The 25,353-nt window shown below is 38.6% G+C and overlaps 1 protein-coding gene across 1 annotated transcript in view; it reads right to left on the minus strand.

The window, feature by feature from the left end:
• IL17RD (interleukin 17 receptor D) overlaps nucleotides 1-15,633 on the minus strand; it is a 39,972-nt gene extending 24,339 nt beyond the window's left edge. Inside the window, exon 1 of the mRNA XM_005522116.3 lies at nucleotides 15,502-15,633. Within this exon, the coding sequence (XP_005522173.2) occupies nucleotides 15,502-15,633 (132 nt within the window). The remainder of the gene's footprint in view (nucleotides 1-15,501) is intronic.
• Between the last annotated feature and the right edge of the window lie 9,720 nt (nucleotides 15,634-25,353).

Raw genomic sequence — 25,353 nt, forward strand, 5'->3', positions numbered from 1 at the left:
TTAAAGCAGATCACATAAAGGCTGGAATGTGAAAATTTTGACATAGCACATCTATTTTGTTTTGCTGTATTCAGACAATGTTTCCTCCCAGATACTTCTCCTGTATTATTTGAAAGTCACCGAAATTCTTTGAGAGATTGCCCTCAGAAAATATGAAATTCATGTTCTTAGAAAGTTTACATTAGCTCTTACTTACATGAATGAAACATACAGGCATGAGTACAGAAAATATTACATATTCATAAGAGACCATGACTGCAAAGGATATTAATGTACATTGGTCTTGTAGGTCCAACATATAAACAGACCTAAGCCTTGGCTCAGGAGGATATGGTGGCTAGGTAATTTAGCAAAAACTGCACTGATTAAAGTGACACAGAACTCATAAAACTTTTAAAGTAGATAGGATTTGGGATTCTTCCATCATAATCCTTCCCTTTGAAATAACACAATTATTTTGGACATAAAAACCTATTCTTAGGGATTTAGAAACACACAATTGTTTAGAAACACACACTCATCCATGAGAATTTAAAACTAAATGCTAGTCCAGGAATAACCAATTATTTACTTGTCAAACCCCCATGTTCTGGTTTTAAAGAATCATTTACCATTTCACCAATAGTTTTTACTATTTCACATGAAACTTGTTTACACAGGAGATGAAGCAAAAAACCAACTTTCCTTAAAATAACACAAGCATCTCCTCCCAGAGCTCCCATCCTTGTGAACTACAGAACTTAAAAAGCCTTGGGCAATGAGAAGCCAGGGCTTGAAATGTGATAGGCATCTAGTCAGTAGCAATGAAAAGGCACCTTTGGCACTAAGGCCACTATCAGGAGGGACACAAGAAGTGCTGCATTTACTCCACACACAGCCGTGCTATACAATCTGGTCATCAGAAGTGAGGGGCAGATTGCTGCAGTTTCAGAACACACCAGCATGATGACCGTTCCAGATTTTTTTGCTGTGGATGAGCAGAAAAAAACAAGACAGAAAAATGGAAGGGCCATGGTGTAAAGCACAATGACTAAAACTACTTTGAGGTTAGAAGTAAATGCTCTTGTACATCAACTGTGCTAATAAAATCAATTACCTTTCCCTACAAATCCTAGGAAGTAATCAAGTACTCCTCCCTTTCTTCCCCCCCCCTCAGTTAATGGGCAATCTGCAGAAGCTGCTTCCTGCAGGCAGACTCCAGCCTCAATTGTGCTGCCTTCATCTGTGTTACAGATACAGCCTTTGCTTCCTCTGCTGCTTTGTTACACTTTGCTACTCCCACCTCCCCAAAATCTCTGCCAAGACAGATTCTTACTGCTGAACTATGCACTTTTAGGAAATAATTCCTTCTCAAAGCCTCTGTCTAGCCCAGGTCCACAGAGAAGATGAAAATTACTCCACAGCTTAAGCAGTAATACATTCAACAGAGAGGATTAGAAGGTCCAGTGCTTGCTGTGTACTGATGATCCACATGGCTGAACTTCAGAGACACAGGCAGATACATTTTGTGGCTGCAGATTTAAAGCTTTGGCTGCCAGGGTATTTATACACCCCTGGTTACCCTCTACAGAGTACAGCCATCATATCTGCAGCCAAAACAACTCCATTTGGAAGTGTCAGAAACATACACAGAGCTGCACAAACACTTCTTGCTCACCTGAAGGATACTTGGAAGAAAGAGTAATAAAATATTCCAACTATACCAGCCCATCTCTGCAGCAAACTGGAGCTGCCCCACTTAGAGACAAGTAGGAAAAGCTCCACCCAATATTCAACACCAGGAATTTGAACACAACAAAATAAAAAAACATAGTTTTCTGGGGAAACATTTGTGACGAAGTTTCTGAGAACTGCCAACCTTGAATAAAGTTCACCTCATGATTCAACCACTCCTTCACACTGAATAGTTTCTGCCATCAGGATTGTTGAGGCTTTTCAGAATGAAAAAAGGAGAAGACAGACTACATTCCAGTTTTCCTATGTGCTCATCTATCTTCAGCACTTGGATTCAAAAAGCATTAAGAATTGCTAAATTTTACTGTTGGGGAAAAAAAAAATCAAGGAAATATATGCATTTTAAGTAGATCTGTACTGGTAAATTCTTTAGGCATTCTGTGCTATCAAGTCCCATGCAGCGTTTAACTACTATAAAAGGGAATTTAGGTACGTTTAAAAGAGGGCTTTAAGGTTTGAAATGGTACTGAAGCTCCAGACTGACTGCATTCAATTTCCACTACTGAAAATCACACCCTATGGATAACCTACTTTATAATCCACGTGATCAAATCAAACACTTTAAGAGATCCTTTTTTCCTAAGTATTTCATGTTAAGTGCTTTGGAAAGTTGGCCAAAGTAAAAGTTACACATCCTATCTGTATGGTACACGGCCCATTCATAACTTCCCTTTTCATACTAATCAATACAGTACTTGACAAGAAATGTGATATCTGCTAAAACACTGACACAACCTGTACCACAACCTGCTTCAGCTTTAAATTACTTAATTGGTGCCATTTGCTCAACTACTATCTAAGCTCTTGCAAGATTTTAATTCTAAATATTTTCCTAGAACCTTGGAACACTTTTTGTTCTTGTATTATTGGTTAAAATTGAATTATCTGACTTAACAAAAAAACAAAACAAAACAAAACCCCACAAACCCATGGTAAAGAAAATCTGTATCTTGAGAATATTTAATTTTTCAGCCAAATCAACTTTTTGATTCTTAATACTCATTAATAATAATAATAATAATAATAATAATAATAATCAGATATCATACTGTGGGAAAAATTACATGAACCCTAAAGTCAAATGTCTGAGGTGCAAATGCAGGCTTAGCATATGGGTCTGCTCTGCCATGGCCTACTCTGACAAGACGCAGGAAAGGTACAAAGTCAATTTAACCTCAGGAAAAATACCCCTGCTGTGCTGCACTAAAGAAATACTTCTGGTTCCCACACAAGCAGCACCAGTAAGATCCAGACTCATTCCACACTGTCCCTACAAGTCAGAGAAACCTGAAAGGAAGGTATCCTAAACTGTCATTTCACCCATCTCACTAAAATGATAAAAACATAAAAATAAAAAGAAATCCTTTTGGAATCCTACATCAAGCACATGAGCTGCTCAAGTAAGCACAGCACACTAGAGACAGGTTTCAGTTCATGTCCTTCAATGATACTCACAGTAACTAACAGTTACTTTTCTTGTCTTCAAAACGCAGAACTGCTTTATTTTTACATACAGATTTAATTAAATATTTTTCAGCCTATACCTCAAATAATAAAACTTTTCCAAACCACCCAAATTTAAGTAATAAATCTTCACCCTACTAAGGCTTGTTTCCTATTTTGTGTTCCTGCAAAGTTGAAAAAAAATCCACACATCTAAATAACTTACTTGATATAGGGTTGAGTATTTCAGGATGTTAATACATGATAAAGATGAAAATTTATATTTTTTTGTGCTGGTTTTCATGTTCCCTGGACAAATGTCCATTTAAAATGTAGTTATTTGAAATGCCTTAATACTTCAAAACATAGAGCTCTTTTTAAGTACTATTTAACACATGAAAAACATACCAAATTTTCAACCTGACTGCTTTAAGTTTCCATTAATAAAGTTACAGTCAGTCTATGGATCTCACACCTTTTAATACATTTGAAGAGGAGACAACCTAAAGAAATGCATTGAGCTGAAAGAACCCAACTAACACAGAGGAATTCACTCTTAAAAACCCAACCAATTACAAACACAAAGCTCTGAGACTCTGAAGCAGTTTGGCCATTGCACAGCAACTCCTCAAACTGCTGCTTACTTGGCACACAGAGGTACCTGAATACACATTTCTACTATTCCTTCTGCCTTGAAAAGGATCAAGGGATCAACACTGAAATAAAGACAATACGTGACATTAATAAGCAGTATCTGCCCATAAAATACTATTAAGCAAAAAAACATATTTCAAAAAGTTTATACTCTTCTTAAATATTTCTATTACATGGATATTCACAGTGATTTTCCTGAAATCAGACACTTTCACCCTAGACCATAGACTGAAGTGATTTGAAATGGAAATATTTCCTGTCCACTCACTGCCAGTTTCTGTTCCCAGAGTGATATAACAGATGACATCCAGTACAATATATTCTTTTATTAACCATAAATTTGAGCCTGCTTTAGGGATTTGAAGTGTTCAGTTTCATGCTGAAAAAATGTAATGTTATCCACAGACCATCAGCATGTGTAACAAAACCAGAGCCACAGGTTATGTGACTTTGATCAAATTATGACAAAATTTAATCTGAATTTAAAAACTCTTGGAAAAGCATTTACACTAATTGTTTAACCTTTTATTTTTAAAGATCCACGCACACTAACTGATCTTTTTCTGCAGGAAGTAGTCACTTCTAAGAAATTAAGTCTCTTTACAGAATGACAATGAACAAGTTGTCTTCTAGCATTCATCTTATTTAAGAAACCAGAATGCAATATAAGTTTTAAGACAGCATTTAAACACACAGATTAAAAAGTTAAATTGAATGGGTGTTTCTCACAAACTGTCACTTGACTTCTTCCCATCAACACTTAATTGAATATATATATAACTAATCCTAAAACACCAGGAAGATGTAAAACACAATCACATTATTGTAGTAAATTGAAAAGTAGATCCAAAGATCATCAAGTTTCATTTCCAGTAGAAATGATAGCTTATAACAGGAATACTGCTTTGATATAATTGTAAAATATATGCATGGAAACAAATACATTTTTGTTGTGGCAGTAAAACCTAACCACAGTGGGAGGAGAGAGAGGAATCACACCTAGAAATCCAAGTCAGCTTGCCACAGAGAAGCACGTAGATAAACTACTGGAGTTTGCATACTGGAGCTTCAATAGTTGAATGGAATATAATAAACAGTAACTAAAAGATGTAAACCAAATGCAATGTGGCCACACCGAACAATCATCATCCACAGCTCCCAGCATTGTTAGACGATACTGGATGTTATTCTATCACTTATTTGGGGCTTTGATTCCTACACTTACTGCCAGAAGGTAATAAAAAGAAACTTTTGTCATTGCAGCTCATTCTTTAGTGAGCTGAATGTCCCATTTTTAAACCACTGCATGACATTTCACGGCCAGTGGTCCTTAATGAAAAAGAACCCCAAAAGTGAATGGCATGATTAGTGAATTACTCTTACAAATGCAACTATAAGGAGAAACCTAAGCTATCCCAGCTTGCATTATTCCTAGCTAATGAATAAAAGATAAAGGTTTTGTTTCCTTTGATGTTCTGAAGAAGCATGGAAAAATAAATTTTCACCTGTTAAGGGTCTGGCTGAGTTAGGTGTTTGTTTTTTTTGTTTCTTATTTTAATTAGTTTTGTACTTAACCTATTCCTGCTGTCAGAAGGTAAACTAAGCTAATAATTAAACACCACCACCATCATTTTCTCAAAAAAGACAACTGAACAATAAAGCAAAATTGTAACTATGCAAGAGATAATAATAATTACTGGTTCTCTGAAAAGTACCTTAGCTAAACTTTTTGTAGTAAATAATACAAAAAGCAAAACCCTAGATACTCTTTCATAACTAAAGCATCAGGCTACACATCTGGCCTTTTCTCCTTTCGGGGCTGTTAACACTTGCTTTGTAAAGCAGTACCAGGAGACCTCAGATAAAATTTTGTCAGAGTAAACAAAACGAAAGCTCCTTATAATGGGAAATAATCCTTAACTGTACTCCCTAACTACACAGATTTGCTTATAGACACTGTATTAATATGAGATGCTGTCTTCAGAGCAAGATAAGAAATAGAGTTAATAAGACCCACTGGGTCGTTCTGTAATTTTAGTGGTAAGCTGACCAAATTCCATTCACAAACTATAGGCTGGATGGTGAAGTGCCCCCCTTGGGTTACAAATGAATACACTACTCTTCATTTCCGGGCAGGAAGGGTTGTATAGCATTACCGTGAGCTCCATATTCCACCACGGAGTTGGCTGCATTTCAACAGATGCTGAAGTGATTTCTGAAACAGTATCATCTTCCTGCCAGTGAAAAACTGACTGTTCAAAAACAGTCATATGAAAAATGTTGAATAATTTATATGCTCATTATACTAACCTCAAACTCTTTTGATGAGATACCTTTAAAACAGTATCTAACACAATTTAAGGGTGGGAATGTTAAAAGCATCTGAATAGCTACATGGAACACTGGGCCTAATCACAAAATTAGCCTGGGGATTTCCTGACTCCGCTGTCCAGTTACTCTGACTCCATGCTTTAGCTCACCAATTCTGAACATATACTTAACATAAATGCTTGGGGACCTCATTTTATCCATGTCATTGAAATTTGAGTTGTGAAAAGGGGAAAAAACAAACAGAACAAGAAAAGTAGGGATACTTTCCATTCAAAGTGCTTTAAAAATGTGACTTACACTGCAGCTCACAAATAGGTGCATTAAAGCAGAGGAGAAGGAAAGGGCAAACACCAACATCAAAGTGGGAAGAAACAGATGGGAGTGAGAATTTCACTAACCAGCTTCACTGCTGAGTCAATATAAAACGTATCTACACCCCTGAGTCACAAAAGAGAACAAATCCTATTGAAAGTTAACAGGAGTTAGGGCACTCCATTCTTTTTCAGAATCCCACTTAAAGATTTAAGGATCTGCTCACACTTAAGGGGTGAAGCTTAAATCACCCATTTCCACCCCATATCTCTCCAACTTCAAGGCCAAGCCCAGCACAAGCTTGAAAACTTTGCCAAGAAGGTTTGTGATTCAGCAATGCCCCCTTCCCACACAGTATTTAGAGTTCATCCAGACAGAGCACCCTTTATGCTCAGTAAAAATTGCACAATTTGCCAGTTTCAACTTCCATCCTCATTTTGTTACTACTGCCTACAACTGGGGGCAAGCCCAGACAGGAAGATAAAACCAATTCCCATAGAAACTGGAGGAATGGGAAGCAGTGCAGGCAGGCTTTACAAGGGCTGTGAGACAAGATACAGACTGACACCTTAATAGCTCAGAGGGAAAGAATGGGATTCTCCATTGGCTGGGCAGCTGTAACCAAAGTTACTCTGGTACATTTGAAGGGGAGGAAAAAACAAAATCACAGAATCATTAAGGTTGGAATCAAGGGAGTTATTCCTGTGGGATAGACAATGATACAACTTCACAGAGCACTCCCCAGTCTACAAGAACATATTGCATGGGTTGTCCCAGGACACAGCAATGCAACAGTGAGACTGAAGACAGCAATTATCAACAAAGCCTAAGCAGCAGATATTGCCCTGCCAGCCACTGCCCAGCTGTGGGTCAGCTCTGCCCCCCAGCCTTGTCCTGCAGTTCAGCTCTGTGCAGCACTGCCCCTGCTGAGGACAGCACCCAAACTCTTGGCACGCGGGCTGCACTGGGGAACGATGCGCACTGTGAACTCAGGACCTCCACCACCAGCTGGTGACATCCCCACGGACACAAGGCAGCAGCCAGAGGAGAGGCTCGCAGTACCCAGCTCTTGCACAAAACAAAGTCAGTGCCGGCAGCTCAGTGCTGGGCACCACACAGCATCGAGCCATTTGAAGTCTGAAAGAAAACCCCATCAAAATGGAAGCCAAAGTGTTGCCACTGACCTTAATAGGAAGGGGTTTAGCTCTTTAAACAAAACAGCCCAATGAAACCAGAAAGAAATCCCTCAGCTTTCCATGTTTGAAAAGAAAACAGATTGGGGTGGTGTTTCTACAAGCAGATGACAGAGGCCTATTTAAAGTCCTGTTTGGAGTTTGTTTAAATCACTGTATAAAAAGATCATGTGACTATTCTAAGTTTCTAAAGTTGTATTTTTCAATGCTTTCTGATTCCAGGCCAGTCACACCTGGAATTGCATATGTTTAACTGAGCAGTTGATAATTTATAATTTTAACAATTTGGAAGGTTAACTGTTTGGATCTAAACATTCTCGTATTATGCTTTTCTGCGAGCTACACTAGCTTCACATATCATTTTAACCTACATTATTTGGAAAAAAAAATTAAGGTTTTAAAAAGGGGACTTTGACAATTCAGATGACTCTTCAGTGTTTTACATACAAATAGCTGAAACTTCTGTATAGATAAGCAAACATAGAACAAATTTCCTTTTGTGAATACCAGAATCCAACCCAGAAGCCTGCTCCTCTTGGAGTTCCATAACTTTTAAAGGAAAATATTAGAAAATATATGGAAATACTGTTACACAATAATTAAAAAACTCAGGAAAATCCATTTTATAAAAGTAGGGTGAACTTTAAGCAACAATATGAGTTTGGGATTCCCATGGAGAACTAAAATCCTCCATTTGAAAATACAAAGCAAAGTTAATTAGAAAACACAGTTTGAGCAAAGAGGGTTCTTGCAAAGAGTTCTTAGAAAGGATCACCTTGAATGTGTTTGATGCTGAGGCGACGCCATAACTTTTCATCACACAAAAGCAGTCATCTACAGAGCACAACCAGATGTTAAGTTTTCTTTTCTTAGTTTCTGTAAACCTCTGTGACCTCTCTCAAATTAAAAAAGGGAATAGCATTTTTAAAGCCACAGGAGCTATCATTAGTGAAGCATTCTAAGGATTTTCATTAATTCATAGCCAGCCAACCAGGAATTTTCCCACAGCCGTATACAAAAAAAGTCAGGGAAGTCATTGATTGCTTGGTTGGATTTGAATGTAGTCAGAAATAAGATCAGAAATACCTAGTCACGCCCACTGATATAAGAGTGAAGAACATAGGCAAGGTCAGAAATTAAAATCTAAGTCTGCCCACCAACCACGAGGAAAATCCAGCAGGGCCATATAACAGGGGTATAGAAATGGTTATTACACACAGTTTTGTGAGATAAAGGATCATATGGATTGATCATTACAAATCAATCATCTGGAAACCTAAAGCCCAGAATGTACAGCTCCAAGCAGATCTGCAGGCCTACCATGTCCTTCAGACAGCAGCCTCAAGATGTGATTGATGTTGTCCAGTTGCTGTTCACAGCAGCTCATGGCCCATACACACATTTAGCTGGAGCCCTTTGAACTCCAAACTCTGCTTAACAGTCCCTTATTGTTCCTGTGAGCCCAGGGCTCAGCACAGAAGGAGATCCTACCTTAGTGCAAGATCCTCTGAACACAAAGGCTGGAGAAAACAGAACAGATTTCAGCAGCTCTGCTCTCCAAGAGGCTGCACTGCCCTTGGCACTGCTGCAGCTCTGTGATGGGCAGGGGCCAGGGAAAGGGAGGCTCCAGAGCTGCTGCTCACTCCATGCTGCAACAAAAGATGCATCAGGTAGCACAGAGCAGCACATCACAGGCGCCGCTGCGGGCTGGCACCTCACCAAGAGGGATAAATCTGATTCAGATTAGTCACAGACACACAACTCTGGTTCTCCTGAATCAACCAGAACACACATCTCAGAGTTTACGCCTTCAGGTATGATACCTGATGTAGCATGGAATCTCCTAGGACAAAGCTACCTCTCACATTTATTTGGGTTCATTGGAGCATGTACCCCAAAAGCAGATTTACTGTCTTGCTGAGTAACAGCCCAAGGAGGAATAATAAAAATAGATTGTCTGGAACAATTCTTCAAAGCCAATCGTGACATAATATTGTAACATTCTTGGAGTGAGAGAATTTCAGAGAATACAGTATCTCCTGGAACATGTGCTGATGCCTGATAAAATTCTAATCCAAGCTTTAATTATTTTTAATAATCAAATCAAACTTTGGGAGCACAAATCCCAACTTGCACACTTGAATTTCCTCACACTCTTGAAATTTACCATGCAGAAATGAGAGGCGACAGGAGAACAATGTACCTTTAAACTCCATAAATGGTGTCTTTGACATGACACTGAAAGTACAATTTACTAAGAGAAGCAAGTTGAAGCATGGTAAAACACATTTATACCCTGGTTTGGCTGGCAGAATTTTGGCTAAACAGCCAGTGTTTCTGCTGTATGAATACTGCAATGAGCCTATCCATTACTGGCATATGCCTGTATTCACTACTTTACTAAGTATATTTCTGGTCAACGTTTTTATGATAAAATCACATAGAAATATTGGGCATCAGAATGTGCCACTCCTTTTGAGGAGAGCTGGGGAGGACAAATAGGACAGTGAGACAATTATAAAATACTACATGCATGAAAGGATATAATCCTTTTTTAAGTCTGCACTTAAATTTTGACCCTTAAAGAACGTCTCACATTACCATAACCTAAAGTTAAGTACTTCAGATGCACTGACCTGACATTATTTTAGGTTACTGTAATTTACACTTTCATTCAATTCTTTTTTGTAATTCATATAGAGAAAAGGATATAAAAAAATAAGCATTCATGTAACTCATACTACTTTTATGTGGTTTTCCTAGGTGCAATAATGTCCAATATTAATTTTTAAATATAAAAATAACAACATAAAAACTGCTATAGGAACATCAGCACTAACCTAAAGTTTTGGAAAAAATATATTTCAAATACACCTCATTATACTGGTAGCAGTATATATAAAATCAATGTCATATACTTGAAAAATTTTTTACTTTTGAAAACTAAAAATGGTGTTCAAGCTTAACAGTTCTGCAGTAATACTTCACAATCCTCTTGTTTGCTTGTAAAAACACGTGCTAAATTTATGGGTAAAATTCAGCCTCTGAGCATAATTAAGCAGGCAAGTTCACATCAAAGCTTTGTTTCATCATCTTCAGACTGATCTGTTGGAAAAGACAGCCGGTCCTTATTAAACACCCTTTAAATGTTGAAGTTTTAAGTAAGTAACATCCATGTTCTATTAACATTAACAAATAATTAACAAAAGAAAAGCTAGTATCATCTAATCATGACAGTTTAACATCCTTTCAGCAATGGAATATGAAGTACTAATCCATTAACACAGAACTTGTTCTCAAATAAATGTCTCAAGATTTTAAATTAACAAGTCTGATACAGCAGTTTCTACACTTGTACTTACTCAAAAGCAGATTTTGAGGGGAAGCAGGGCATTGAGTGGAGTTCAGCATCTAAAGTAAGGGACATGCTCTAGAGATGAAATCAGTCAAATCTGTAACAGTCCCAAACAACTTCAACTGCAGAAACCCTGTTAAGTCAACAGCTGATGAATTATCATCATATTCAGATTGCCCAGTTTCATGCAAACACATACGGAAATACAAAATTTTGTTGGAAATATACAATTTCGTTGTTAATACTGAGAGTTAGTTTCAATTACATAAACATACGTTTCCATATTTTTTCCTCTTGGTCATGTATTTGAATGTTCATTCTGAAAACACAGCATTAAACTGAGGAAATAGTCATCTGCTACTTTAAACATGAGCATATTTCTGCTACTTCATGCATTTCTAAAAAAATTTAAATAGGCCAATTTTTGATTTTTTGACACTAGAGTAGGAATGGGGTCTCATTCTCTGCTACATTACTCAATAAATGAAATTCAAAAGAAAACCCCGAAACAAAGCCCAGGGGGACCCCGGAGCCAAACTCTAAGCTAAACAAAAGTGATACAGATGCCCACCTGCATGACTGACCATGCTTGCAAAGCCTTGCACTCAAAATGTTGCATTGTATCTAATCACAGAACACACCAAGCTTTAAGTGACGCATCTCATCAATTCTGAAATTGTTCTGGATGCCAGGGAGAGAAATCTATTGATTCTATAAATTCCAAAAAAATGGCAGATAGGGAACTGCTGGCATCTGTTCTGCAGAGCTTTAAAGCAGCTCTGGAACTGTCTACAGATTAAAGAGCTGCCTGATGGCAAACATTAACGCCTTCCACCATGCTCCATATTAGGTCTGTCTTCTGCCTAATACCTTTTAAAATTTTTAAATACACTGCAAGAGAAAATATGGGGTTTTTAACTGTTGGAAAAGAACGTGAAATAGAAGGGAAAAATTTAAACTTCGATAACTTCTTAGCATTTTGCAGGGTGTTTTTCCTCCAAAATAAAGTTCCTGAAACATGCCCTAAGCTGGGAAAAGTATTTCCATATGACCTAGCTCCTAACTGTGGAGAAATATAAGTCTACTTTGGTATGCTTAAGGAGATAAATGTAGGGACATAGCAGCATGAACCTAAAGAATAATGAGGCAGGCAGAGCTCCCAATAGTGGAACAGTAGGAAATCTTCAGTGTCTCTGCTCTGAAGTGAAAAGGAAATAACAAGTTCCTTACATAAAGAGCATAGAAGGGGACACAGGGAGTTTCAGGGAGAATGCACAGGACCAGAGACCTCCAGCCTGTCTGAGAAGCTTTACTTAGCAAAGCAAAGGAAGGTACAACTCTCTGCTAACAAGGACAGGAGGGCTGGTAAAATGCTGGATTATTTATTCTTCCTCATCATACACTCACATTAAACTTACTATATAATGAACACAGTTCAGTGCCAGTAACTTCAGAGGAATTAAACATATGAAAAAATTACTCGTGTGTGTAGTCCCATCAGAATCTCCGAAACAACTTGAGGGTTAAGTTGCTCATGTGTTTTACACCGAATAAATGAATCTGAAATACATTCAAATCATCCTCAGATCACACATCTGTCCTCTCTGTGCACCTCGTGGCTTGTTTATAGCATGAGAAAAATTCAGGGACTACTTTTCCAGAATAGCTCCCCATGTGGACACACTTATTCTAGATTAAAACAGGCCCTTCTCTGAATCACATTTTTTCTGGATAAAGGTATGCATATGAGGTCCTAAGATCATCCATATGGAAAACTACTTTGCAATACTATTCTACTTTAAGCAAACGTCTACCCTAATGTGAAATAATATAAAGTGTTGGACTACATCAAAATTTCTATTCAACATCAGTGAAAGGAATCCTACACCAAGCAAAGTCAATCCAAATTCTAAAATCCTGAACCCACTGAAATCTGATAATTCTTAGCCACAGTAATGTTAAGTTACTTGTCCTGGTATTAATTTCCTGCTAGACACATGTAGAGTTTGCAAGACAAATGCCAGTATATTACCAGAGAAGATGAGCAATATATTTTGTGATGGAAGTTGTAAAACAAACAAAAAATCACATCTAGAATGTGATTTAGTTTTTAGTTTTGAAAACATTAGGTATTCATAATTGCAGGAGCTATGAATAAAGCCAACAAATACTTCCTCATCAAATTCTTTTAACCATAGTCCAGTGATATGCTCTCATTAAGTCAGTTTTTTACTGCTACAAAACATCAAGGATATATCATGCATTACTTGTGCATGTACGCATATTACCTCTATGTGTACAGAGAAAAATGAAACACCGATTACCAAAAACATTCAAATGATGAAAAAAAGATTCACCATAGGGAACTGCAACCCACATTTACAATAGTAGCGGAGGAAAATACCCAACGTGCATAAATGTGTATCTAAATGCACATACCCAGCAAGCTACATTTTGTTTCTCTTTGAACAAAATCATTGAAAGTTAAATTAGACATTTTTAGATTATTTATGCCCTTGAGAATTACCTCAATTCCACCACTTCATTTAATGCAAACTAGACATTTTTACTTTCTCTAGATAAAATGTTAAGATTTATTCATGCCCTTAACATACATTAATTAGATGCTACTTATAAATAACCTGCAATAAGAATAACTATTTGAATAGGATACAATTACTTAGGGCTTGTGTCTTTTCAATCAGTCAGTGTCCCTGCAGTGTTTAGAGTGGCAGAAGGGAAGTGGCCTGTGGTTAAACAGAGGAAATACCAAGGAATTTTAATAGAGCAAATAGTCTCTTTACTTCCTACAGGGTACTACTTCAAAGGCAGCCCTGCTCCAGAGCAGACAATGTGTTAGAGGGGCCATCAGTCATTTAATAGAATGTCAAGTCTACTCAAAACTTACATGTAGACAAATACCACATAACTGAGACAAGGGGTACCATCCTGCAGTCATTACTCTAATAAATGCTGCCCTGCCTGCATTATGGTGGCAATCATGTGCAAGGGTGGAATTACAAAAACAGACCACAAAATTATGACTACACAATCAGACAAGGTAACTAATAAATTAGCTAGGGAAGTCTGAACTTGAAGCTGAAAATACAATAAAACCAGAAACTAGTACAAATATTTTATAAGCTAAGATGGTACATTAGTTGTGAGCAAAAAAGACAAAGGGCGGCTATGCTAACTGAAAAGAATGTAAGTTTTGGTCATCTTAAAGTCAGTCAAAATCATTGTATTAAAATTACATTGTGGCAGATTCCTGTTTAAAGCACACAATGATATTAACTACGTAAGCAAAAAAATAAATCCAGAACAAACTGCATCTGCATATTTTTATAAACATCAATATACATTAAGTGAAGTACTATGACTTGTAACAGTGATATTTTACTTAACAGAAGATGCAAAACTTGACACAAATATACAGCGGTGCTATGAGCCTGTGGAGTACCCTGCCCACGTCTGGTGAAAGACATAAAAGACGTACTGAGCCAAAACATTTTACTGGTAATTCTGTGAAAAAGACCTAATAGGAGAGTCTAAACCTGTAACTGCTCCATCCAACGCAAAGGTTTAGATCTTAAGCTTTATCAGGGTTTGAAGATTGTTTTTCACACTTTTCTTTTGCATATTTCCCGATGCTTTCACCTTTCTAAACCATGCCCTACAAACTTCTGAACTCTGTGTTGCAGCAACGTTCTCAAAGGATCTGATCTGAAACCAAGAAAATCCTTAGTGACAGTCTAACAAAAAGGAAAAGCAATGAAAGTCAGTTGTGTTCCCTCCAGTGTTCCCGGATCACCACGCTTCAACTAAACCTGTAACCAGACATCAGGAGAAAGGAAAGGAACAAACCAAAATACACAGCTCAAAAGTTGTTAAAAGTATATTTTAAAAAATAAACAAGAAAAAGAACATGAAAAGCAACCGAGAAAAGTCTGACACCAGAAGCGGGAACAAAAAGCAAAGACCAGCAACAAAACGTTTATCACCTTCCTCCCCTCTTCCCCCTCCCGTAAATTTCCTACATCCTCTGTATAATGATCAAGCCCGGAGCTAAGACCCCAAGCCGGCCTCGAATCATTAAAATAACAAAGCCCCAGCGATCGCTTTTATCCAGGTCGGCTCGGGGAAGTGGAGAGCGCTGGTGGTAAAGGACCTGTTGAGTGACTTCTTCACACTCGCCGGCTACGAGCTGCCTCCCCCCTCGGCCAGAAACCAATAAATATGCCTGGCCGGGAAATGCCACCCTCTGTCCCGGCCGCAATTAACTTCCAGATGCAGAGCCCCGGGGCAGCGTTATTTGTTGCAGAAGTGTCCCCAGGGCAGCCGCTCGCCCCCTCCCTGTTTCCCGCACTCCCGGAGCGGCCGCAGCAGCCCGCGGAACCCCGCGCCTCACGAAAGCCCCAGCCCGGCCCGGCTGCCTGCGCGGGGAGCCGCAGCCCCGCTCCGCTCCGCTCCACTCACCCTGCCAGCGCACGCATCGGCCGCCGGGCCCCTCCTGCTGCCGGCTGCTCCGGCGGCCGCAGCGAGCCGGGGACCGCCGAGACAGGCGGCGAGGGCGAGGAGGAAGGAGCCGAGCTGCAGCGCCGGTGCCATGGTCCGCAGCGAGCCCGGCGGGGCGGGGGGGGCAGCGCTGGCGCCGGGTGCGCTCCGGTGTGTCGGTGTGTCGCTCTGTCCGGGTGCCTGACTCTGCGGCTGTGTGTGCATGCGCGCCCGGCCCGGGGGCGGGGGGTTTGCCCGAGCCCCGGCCCCGCCGCCCCCGCCCCGCTCCCGTCCTGGCAAACGGCAACAATGGGAGGGAGCAGAATCACCTCCGGCTGCTTTGCTTTGCTCCCTTCCCGGGGAGCCCGCAGTATGCTGGGCCTCCCCGCTCCCCGGGACAGCGGCGAGCTGCTACTGCCTTCCTGCAAATAAGGGGGTCAAGCCACCACCTGGCCGAATTCCCATCTTCGTTCCGTGGTGCGGTACCGTATTCCCGATCCACTCACTACATTGCAAGGAAGAGAAGTATCAAGGAAGATCAGTCATAGATCTTTGACTTGATTTAATGCATTACAGAATCACAGAATCAATTTCACCTCTGAAACATCAAGTGCCGCGTCCGATTTTTCCTTAAACACTTCCAAGGGACAGTGACTCCTCCATCTCCATCCCAAAGTCTAATCACCCTTACTGTGAAGAAATTCCTCCCAATGCCCAACCTCCCCTGGCACAGTGTAAGACCGATGCTTCTTGTCCTGTTACTGCCTGGGAGAGGAGACCCCAGAGGCTACAATCTCCTTTCAGGTAGCTGTAGAAGGTGATAAGGTCTAAGTCTCCTCTTCTCCGGGCTAAACAACACCAGCTCCCACAGCTACTCTTTAATTACTCTTTAATTAAGGAAGACAAGCTGGAAGACTATACTATCATAAAATTTTCAATTGCAGAAAATGCAAAGGAAGTGGTACATGGCAATAAATATTTCAACGCTTTCAACTGAAGTTAATTCTGATATTACATGTTTCGATTAAAACACTTTTCTTTAAAATAAAATAAATCCCAATTCTGATAAATATCAAATGTAAGGTGATCTAATATACCAGTAAATTACACCAATTTCCACCCCTTTGCCTCAAAGTCACATAGACAGAGCAGCCTAAGGCTCCATCGAGGCACAGGATGATTCAGCTTGGAAGAGACCCCAGTGGTCTCTCGGCCTAACCCTCTGCTCAAAGTAGCCCTAACTTCAGTTTTAGATGAGACAGCCCAGGGCCTTGTCATACATCACTTTTACGTATCACTTAACTCCAGTTATTTTGAAAACCTTGATTTTAGTACATTCTGTTTGCTATGAGTCATCTTGGACAAAAACATCATCCTAATGGAGCAGACAAACACATCAGTATTTTATAAAAGACATTACAGTTTGGATTGAAGTAGTATGTAAAACCACCACTCAGGCAATCAGCTGAAATGAAACATAACCAGCTGGTAATTTTTAACTACTATTGGTTTTACACCTATCATAGGTTTTCCATCCTTTGGGACTAGTGGTGAAAATAATACAATAAAGCTTTCTTAAACTGCTTGTTTAAGTTGATGGATAACAGCCCTGGCACTGTTACATTTGAAAACAGGTTTGTGACTTTAGGATGGCTTTAGCTCTTCATTGTTTTGACATTAAACACTTTCTTTTAGCAAAAATTGGAGATTAGGCCATAGTTCTTTGCAGCTCTGGCATCAAAAAGTTCTTACTTTTGATGCCCCTGCAGGCTGAAATTCTGAAAAAGGTGGTATTAAATCTCTAGGTGTAATTCCACTGATTTTATGATGAGATGTGCTTGATGGTCAAGTACATCCAGGCCAGAATGGAAGTTTAGCACATTTTCTCACTACATACCACACACTTCTGTCTGGGTATTCCTGCTTTACTTTCTCATTGCGTTACTCAGAAGTGATCTAACAGGCTTGAAATCTATCTCAGCTTTTTTCTTTTTAATCAAGTCAGGCTGCATAAAACATGAAAATAACTAGTCCTTTTACGTTTGAATGAATTACAAAGGACATAAAATAGCACAGCATCATGGCCAAAGAAATGAAGACATAGGTACAGTTCATTTACAGGTCAATAAATACCTCTGCTTCCCATAGCCACCTATGACAAGCAAGGATTCCCTGTTGAACATAATGCCATTGATCTGCAATTAAATCTTCTAAACCATGGGGAAAACTGTTTGGCTTTTTCTCTTTACTGAGATCTAGACTGTTGGAGAAGCTGTAATTTTAAAGTGAAGACAAAATTGGCATTATCTGAGTTATTGATGCATTAGCCTATATTTTTAACAAAACCAGGCACACAACAAATAGTGCCAATGCCTTGGTAGCAGAATAACCAAAGAACTCACAGCTGCCGCTGGTTACAGTGGCAGTATCCAGAAAGCAGCAAAATGACTGGTCATATCTACTAAGACCTCAAACCTAGCAGCACAAAGCAAAGATGCCATCTGACAAAACCAGCATTGATACTTCCTTCCCAACACTTCAGCCTGAGCTAATAACAAAATGACACGTCTGGAAAGCAAATCCTCCGTACTGTCACCAGCTTACTCGGTGAGTGCTCTGACTGAATACAGAAGTATTGCATTGCTTTGGATCCATTTAGAATAATTTCCACTGAAATCTTTGGTGGAAAACAGTAGTGGAGAGGCAGGAATAAAATTACTGCAGTTAATGTTTCTAACTGTAGTCTCAAAATTGCTATGAACACATGGAAGGGCAAAAGTGGCTGTGGGGACTGTATGTCTTTAAGTTCTTTTGTCCTTTTTACAACAGTCTCTTGTTTCTGAGTAGTACAGAATGCATAATATCCAAAAGTCATGGGTATCAATATCCTGCATTCTACAGCTGGTTTTGGTTGCCACTCTCCCTTCTTGCTTAAAGCTAAAAATTTTTTTTTCTTCCTTCCCCTTTCTGAGCAGCTGTTCCCAGATGGAAGAGACAGTGAGAACTTAGCAATTCCTATAAAAACATGAACTCATGTACCAAAGATTTCTGATAATATGGTTTAAAATTCCCTACAAAATCTTCCTATTGCTCAGCAAAAATTCATTACTGGACTTGGAAGCTGTATGCTCCATCCATAGTTCATATTTCTAGCACTGAATTTTCTCCCAAGAGAGACTGAAACTTATTGCAAAAGAAATCATTCAAACAGCTAATTTTGGGGCAGGAAGCATGCATCAGACTTGCAGAGTATTCAGCTAAGTCAGACAATCATGACTATTGTAATATCACAATATTTCAATAAGTCAGTAAGTCCTGTTACAGACAGATACTGCCCACTGCTAGGAAATAAGATGTAGTGAACCAAGCAGACAAAGTGCTAAAAGAGATCCCAGAACAGATATCCCTCAATGTGAGGGTCTTCTGGAACTTCATCTGGCAGATGAAGGCAGAAAATCAGCTCTGTTGAAGGTACACATTTACATGAAATTGTCCCACTTCCATGGGGATGGTTTATCTATGGGACAAGCACCAAGCATAAAATAGAGGAAGAACCATCTTCCCAGGATCAAACCTTAAGAACAAAACTAACAAGTGTGAAATGGATGTGGACACTCCCAGAAAGAGCATGAAAATTCCCACCTGTGTCAGGGGTCACAAAAATTCTCTTTCCATGGAATCTTCTGTATTATAACATGCAATAGTTTCAAATGATCTGACCAGGCTCAAGTGAAAGGTTATCAACTGATAAGAAAACAACTTCAAGCCATAAAATTAAATTGAAATTTGAATCAAATCTATCAATTGTTATGAATACCCATCTTGTCCAAGGCAACTGTTAAATCATTCTCCCTTGAGAAATGTGACAAAAATTCATGAAACACAGAGGTCTCAAAGAAAAATTTGTATTACCAGTCTCATTTTATAGATGGGAAAACTTATGTACCAAGTCAAAAAGATGCTTGCTTTTATGTCTTGCACACATGCTCAGGGCTAAACCAATAATTAGATTTGGAGTCAGGAAAGACTACACCTCAGCAAGACAGAAAAAGACCCCTGTGTGTAGCATTCTTTGGTTTTAATTTGCTGCTTTCTGCAGAGACACACTCTACTTGCTAGGGTCATCCAGATGGCATCAGTGGGTGCAAGCCTCCAGAACAATTCCACTCCAGTGGCTGCTTCTCTCTCAGGAATGGCAAAGAGCAGCCAGCAGGCTGTCCTGGCAGCCAGCTGCCTCCTGCTGTGGCCACACATTTATTGGCACTTCTGGAGTAGCTGCTGCTGTGTCCAGATGGGAAAGTGGAACTAGATGCATGAATTCTACTTTGACACTGGCAGCCACCATTTCTATCAGAAAATGCTTCGCAACAGGTCCTGAAACTGAGCATCCAGTCCACCCCACTGACTAAGCCAGACTTTCCAGAATCCCACAAAGCGTACCAGCAGGGATGTTTCTCTTCTGCTCTCTTTTTTTGTCACAGTGTCATGTTTGAGATTTTTCTCAAAAATATCAAGTCTGTCTCCGGATATTTGGGGATGTTTTCAGATTTGTAGAGTTCAGAGAGAAGGGAGTGAATGGTCTTGTGACCTTTCTGGATGACTTAATCTCTTCTACAGGAAATTGCACTTAATGACCAGAGAAGTTTAAGTCCTATATTCCTGGAGGCTCAAGTCAGCATCAGATGTAGGAGTATGTTATGGTGAAAAGGAAATGACTGAACTAAACCAAACAGCTATTATATGAAAATTACTTCTGATCACCATCAAATTAACAATTTGTCAGTGATCCATGGATGCAAATCTTCATATAATGTTACCCCCCTCCCCAGACCTCACAGTTGCCTATATTATATAGAGGCCTCCTCCTTCTTCTACTGTCAGAAAATGTTTGCAGTCAAATGTCAACTTTCTGTATCTCCATTTAGTTTTGTATGTTTATTCATATGAATATAATAAAGGAAATTCTCTAATATTATTCAACTTAGTGATGCGCCTCCTAGCACACTCCTCCCTGCTCCAAAAGCACACCAAAGTGACTCACCCTGTGGCCACATGTTGTTTCTGAGGGAGCAAGGCAGGACTGCATCTTTCAGCAGCAGTCTTCTCTTACACCAGATTAGGTGTAATACGAAACTGCACTTTTAAAGAAGAGTAGATTTATGATGCAAAGAAAATTAAAAATTGCATGGATGAGTAATTTTTCAATAAAAATTCTGTTGAACTAAAGTTATTCTGAACCAACAACTGTATCCCCAAAGTTATCTATTATTATACTTTAACAAGTGAATAATTTGTAATGTTCTATTTTAAAATAATGTATTTCTGCAATATAGAAGTTTTATCTCAAACAGCTATTAAAAATGCAAAGATCCTCACAATGCAGTTTGAATAAATGCCAGAAATCATAATGAAGTAACATCTTTACAAAAGTTTCCAGTTTTAATTCTACTCTCAACCCTTTCTTATTGCAGCACAATGCTTCCCATGCAGACAGCCTGTCATTTTCCTTCTGCAGGGAAATACGGGGGAGGGAGGTGGGGTGGGAGAACAACCCTAACCTGATTTAACAGTCTATTGTGCAATTCAACAGCATCCTGTGGCAATGTCTGCAAAATTAATCCTAGCACACTAAGGGACCCCTCACTGAGCATAACCTGCCTTAAACCCTTTCCCATTTAACTGAGGGAGAGCTATTTGCTCAAGCACTTTGGGATGACATCATTTGTTATTTGAGGCCAAAAGCTAAGGGTAATTAAGGGTAAAGAAAATGTTCTGAATTTTTTTGCAATTAAAATGCATAGAGACACTTGTAACAGATACCACTGCAGAACAATAGAAACATGACTGGAAGAATTAAAAAAAGTCTGACTATTGTGCAACTAGTGTGGAAGAAGATTGGAAAGCCCTTCATCAATAGCACCTCATTCTACTCCCACAAAGGGAAATTCACAAACAAAAGGAAATACAAAGGCTGAAGGCATATGGAAATTGCTTTGTTTATATGATAGATATTCCCCAAAATATTCCAGTGTGATTTTAAAACACTTTATAACAGATTCACGAAAGAATGCACAGAAATTCTACATGACAGGGCTAAAAAAAACAGAGGAAGGGCCCTGCTAGAAATCACAATTGTTGTTGGCAGTTCTACCTCTCCCAAAAACAAACTCATGGTTCTTTTTCTCTACAGTCTGGCATATTATTTTAAAACACAAATTTGAAGCAGTTGGATATCAGGATTGAGTTAGCTTGTTTTTGGAAAGAATAAGATAAATATGCAGATAATAACAGACTGAAATGCAGTAAACAAGATTTTTTAAGACTCCATGGAAAGTTAAAAACTGTTAAATTACAATAGATTAATATTATTTCTTTCTAGTTAGATTCTAATAGTAACAACCACTGAAAGTACCAGTACTCCTAAACCATAAATAGTGGTAAAAATAACTGTCCAGGATTATATGTTCACAGAGGAAAGAAGAAAAAGACTGGATCCGTTTTTTTAATTTAAACAAAACATCCCCAAGAAAAGGTTTTCCATGTAGCCAACTTAAGGTTACAAAAGTCTCAGCATTCTAAGGGCAGTGCTGATGCCTTCTAAGAATACTTCCCTCTGACTTCCTTTCTCTGCCAAAATGAATTAGAGCAAATTGCAGGAATATTGTCAGATAGCCACATCCCACAGCACACAATGAGATGCAACTCTGAAGTTAGGGAATCTACAAATATTTGAATCATGACAGATGGATACCATAATATGTTTGAATATTTTGCTCTGACTGAATGCTTTGAAAAGCAATAAGAATGGTTAAGAAGTGCACAGTATTTAAACAGTACTAAGTAATTTCTTATCTTTCTAATGTGATGAAACAATGAAAAATTAAAATCTGGTGGCAATAAGTGTTTCTGCCCGGCAAATATTTGCATTAACAACACTGTATTTATTATCACAGAAGAATTATATTAGTAGATATTGTACCAGAAGTCATTCTAAGTTTTATACCATAACGAGTGGGGTTATTTTAGAACTGCAGGATAATTTGTCAAAAGCTTTCACAGAATCATTTAGCTTAGAAAAAAACCTCTAAGACCAAGTCCAACCTTTGACCAATCATCACACTATGAGGCAGACCATTGCACTAAATGCCACATCCAGCGGTTTCCTGAGCATGTCCAGGGACGGCAATTCCAGCATCCCCCTGGGCAGCCTGTTCCCATGTTTAACAACCCCTTCTGTGAAGAAATTCTCCCTGAGAATTCCTTTCTGGAATGTGAAATATTCTCCTACCATAAATTGACAGTGCTGGACAGTCTTACACATAGTCATAACAGCAGTCTAAATTCATTTAGAGGCAAGATTTTAAAAGTTTGGCTGCTCAGAGTATCAAAAATATTAAGCACCCAGCAATCACTAAGTTATGTTATTGAGAATATTGAGCACTCAGAGCTTTGGAAAATCAGGCCTGACATTGAGCATTTGTATGCCTGCAAAACAAATTCGGTGACAAATATTCTGTAGTTGGAAGGATCAGTCAGTCCCCTGGGGGCATCCTGTGCCCACCGTCCCGCTGCAGAGAGTGGAATGGAACCCCCAGAGCTCCTGGGGCTGTCGTTACTAAATCCAGCCATAGAGGGCAGAAGCAGCCCAGCACTTTTCTAGGCAGCTCAAATACAGACTAAAAGTACTTCAAAATATGACTTTAAAGCCTGTCTTTATATGGAAAAGCCAAATAAATAGCCAGCAATTTTTAGTGCAGAATACTTTATCTACTACCTTGTTAACTTCCTTAATATGGCATCATTCATAGAAACTGAATCCCATGATAAATTTTTAAGTATTACTATGATCCATACAATAAAATTCAAAAGATTTAAAGTATGACATCTATCATTAAAATATATTTTCTCATTTTCATTTAATATATAAAACATAATTTGGTTATACAGACAAGAGAATGCCCCAGAATCTAGAAATTGCGGTCAGGCATTTAAAACCTTAGAAGTAATAAAATGTCAGACTGGTAAAATAAAAACTCAGTTCTAAGAAAGCAAGAAAGGATCAGAGGAAAAGAAGGTACAATAATTGAGTTGATGCAAGGTTATGGATTTTTTTTTTTTTAAAGGCCAGAATGAGATAATGAGTTTGAAACATGCAATTTAAAAACCGCAAAGTCACAAAATTTTATAGTGATTAATAACAAGACTAATGACATAGTCCCCCTCATTAAAAATTATCTATCTTATACCACCTGCCTAGTTCTGTCCTTTTAGCTCCAAATTGCACAAGATTAAGGAAAACAGTGACAGACTATACTCATGGTGTTCTCAAGCCATCCTAGTGGCAGAGGAAAACCTGGTTTAGGAGCTAGGAGAGAAAAAATCCTGGAACATAAATGCAGAAAGAAGGAATACTTACTTCTCTTTAAGTCTAGGTGTTGTATCAATTTTACTGGTCACACATACATATCCTTACAACATCCCAAGCCAGATGACCCTGCTTGAAATTTAATATCGAAAGCACTAGTTGCACCATTGTGATTCCACAACATAATCTGTTATTATCAAATATATACATAAGATATTCTAAATAGCTCATATAAAATAACAGAATGTGGTTTTGATTCAAGATTAATCCATTACACAAATAACAGGACATGAAACAATAATTCAGGTCAACCACTATAGCTCCAAAGTATTTTTGAAAATAAAATACCTAATATTTCCCATCCAATTATGTAATATTAAGTCCTTTAAAATGAAGGGACAAGGATCATCAATCTAACAATTATTAGGGAAATTAAATTAATCCAAGGAATAAAAAAGTTGTTTTACAACCAATTTCTAGGAAGTTTTGACTTCATGATTGCTAGCTAAACCTGAGAGTTGATCTCAATCATTTAAGATTAGCTTATTATCACGCTAGATAAACTGAAGGCATTTGCAAATTATTTTCACTGCTTTTATACGAGGTTTGTGTTAAAATCCAGTCACATAAAAAGTGCTGGATTATTTTTAAAGTCACATTTCCTTCAAATAATACTTTGAGCACAATGTCAATCTTCTTACATACAACTATAAAACTCACAGGTTTCATCTCTTCAGAAGTATTTCCAATACAAAACTTTGAACAAGTAGAAAAATGTAGATGTTTCTACAAACAAGAAAAATCATAGTTTGCTAATGTGCTGGCTTGCCATTTGTAAGCAGTGACTTGACAAACTAAATAATTGCAAATTGAAAGTGTTAAATGACAATTTAATGAATGCTGTTTCAATCTGGGTCTTGATGCTAACACTGAAGCTCTAAACCATGCTTTTATGTATGCTTCAAGTAACATCACAACAGAACTTTTGGAGCACTGGCCCTTTGGTTTCAATTACTGTAAATCTGCTTTTAGACCATAGGCATAGCTCAGCTTTTTTGGATAACACTGGGCATTGCTGAAATTTGTAGTCAGAAAAAATTTAATATGGAGACAGTAATTAAGAGAAGAACATCAATTTAAAACAATCATCCCAGTTAGGGTCACAGGTACTAGACCTATCTCAGGAAAACACTACTAGAATATTTAAGCTCCATTACAGTCAGAGACAGGGCCAGTATCAACAGAGCCTAAATTGTACCTATTGATGGCTGTTGACATGGCAGCTTGACCATATTACGAGTGAGAGTTCTTTGCTAGGACAGTTTTTTACCCATCTTACTCAATGCATCAGCTTATCACAAGGGTCAAATGATCACTGGAGCCAAAGCAAGGCAACATGGCTGGAAGCAAAGGTTGCAACTTCATGAGCTTAAGCCAGAGCTAGAACAAAAAAGGTTTATTATGCTCTG

This window comes from Pseudopodoces humilis, chromosome 13 (genome assembly GCF_049639895.1).
Source record: "Pseudopodoces humilis isolate 2021_Gansu_Grassland_sample_001 chromosome 13, ASM4963989v1, whole genome shotgun sequence".
NCBI classification, from domain to species: domain Eukaryota; kingdom Metazoa; phylum Chordata; class Aves; order Passeriformes; family Paridae; genus Pseudopodoces; species Pseudopodoces humilis.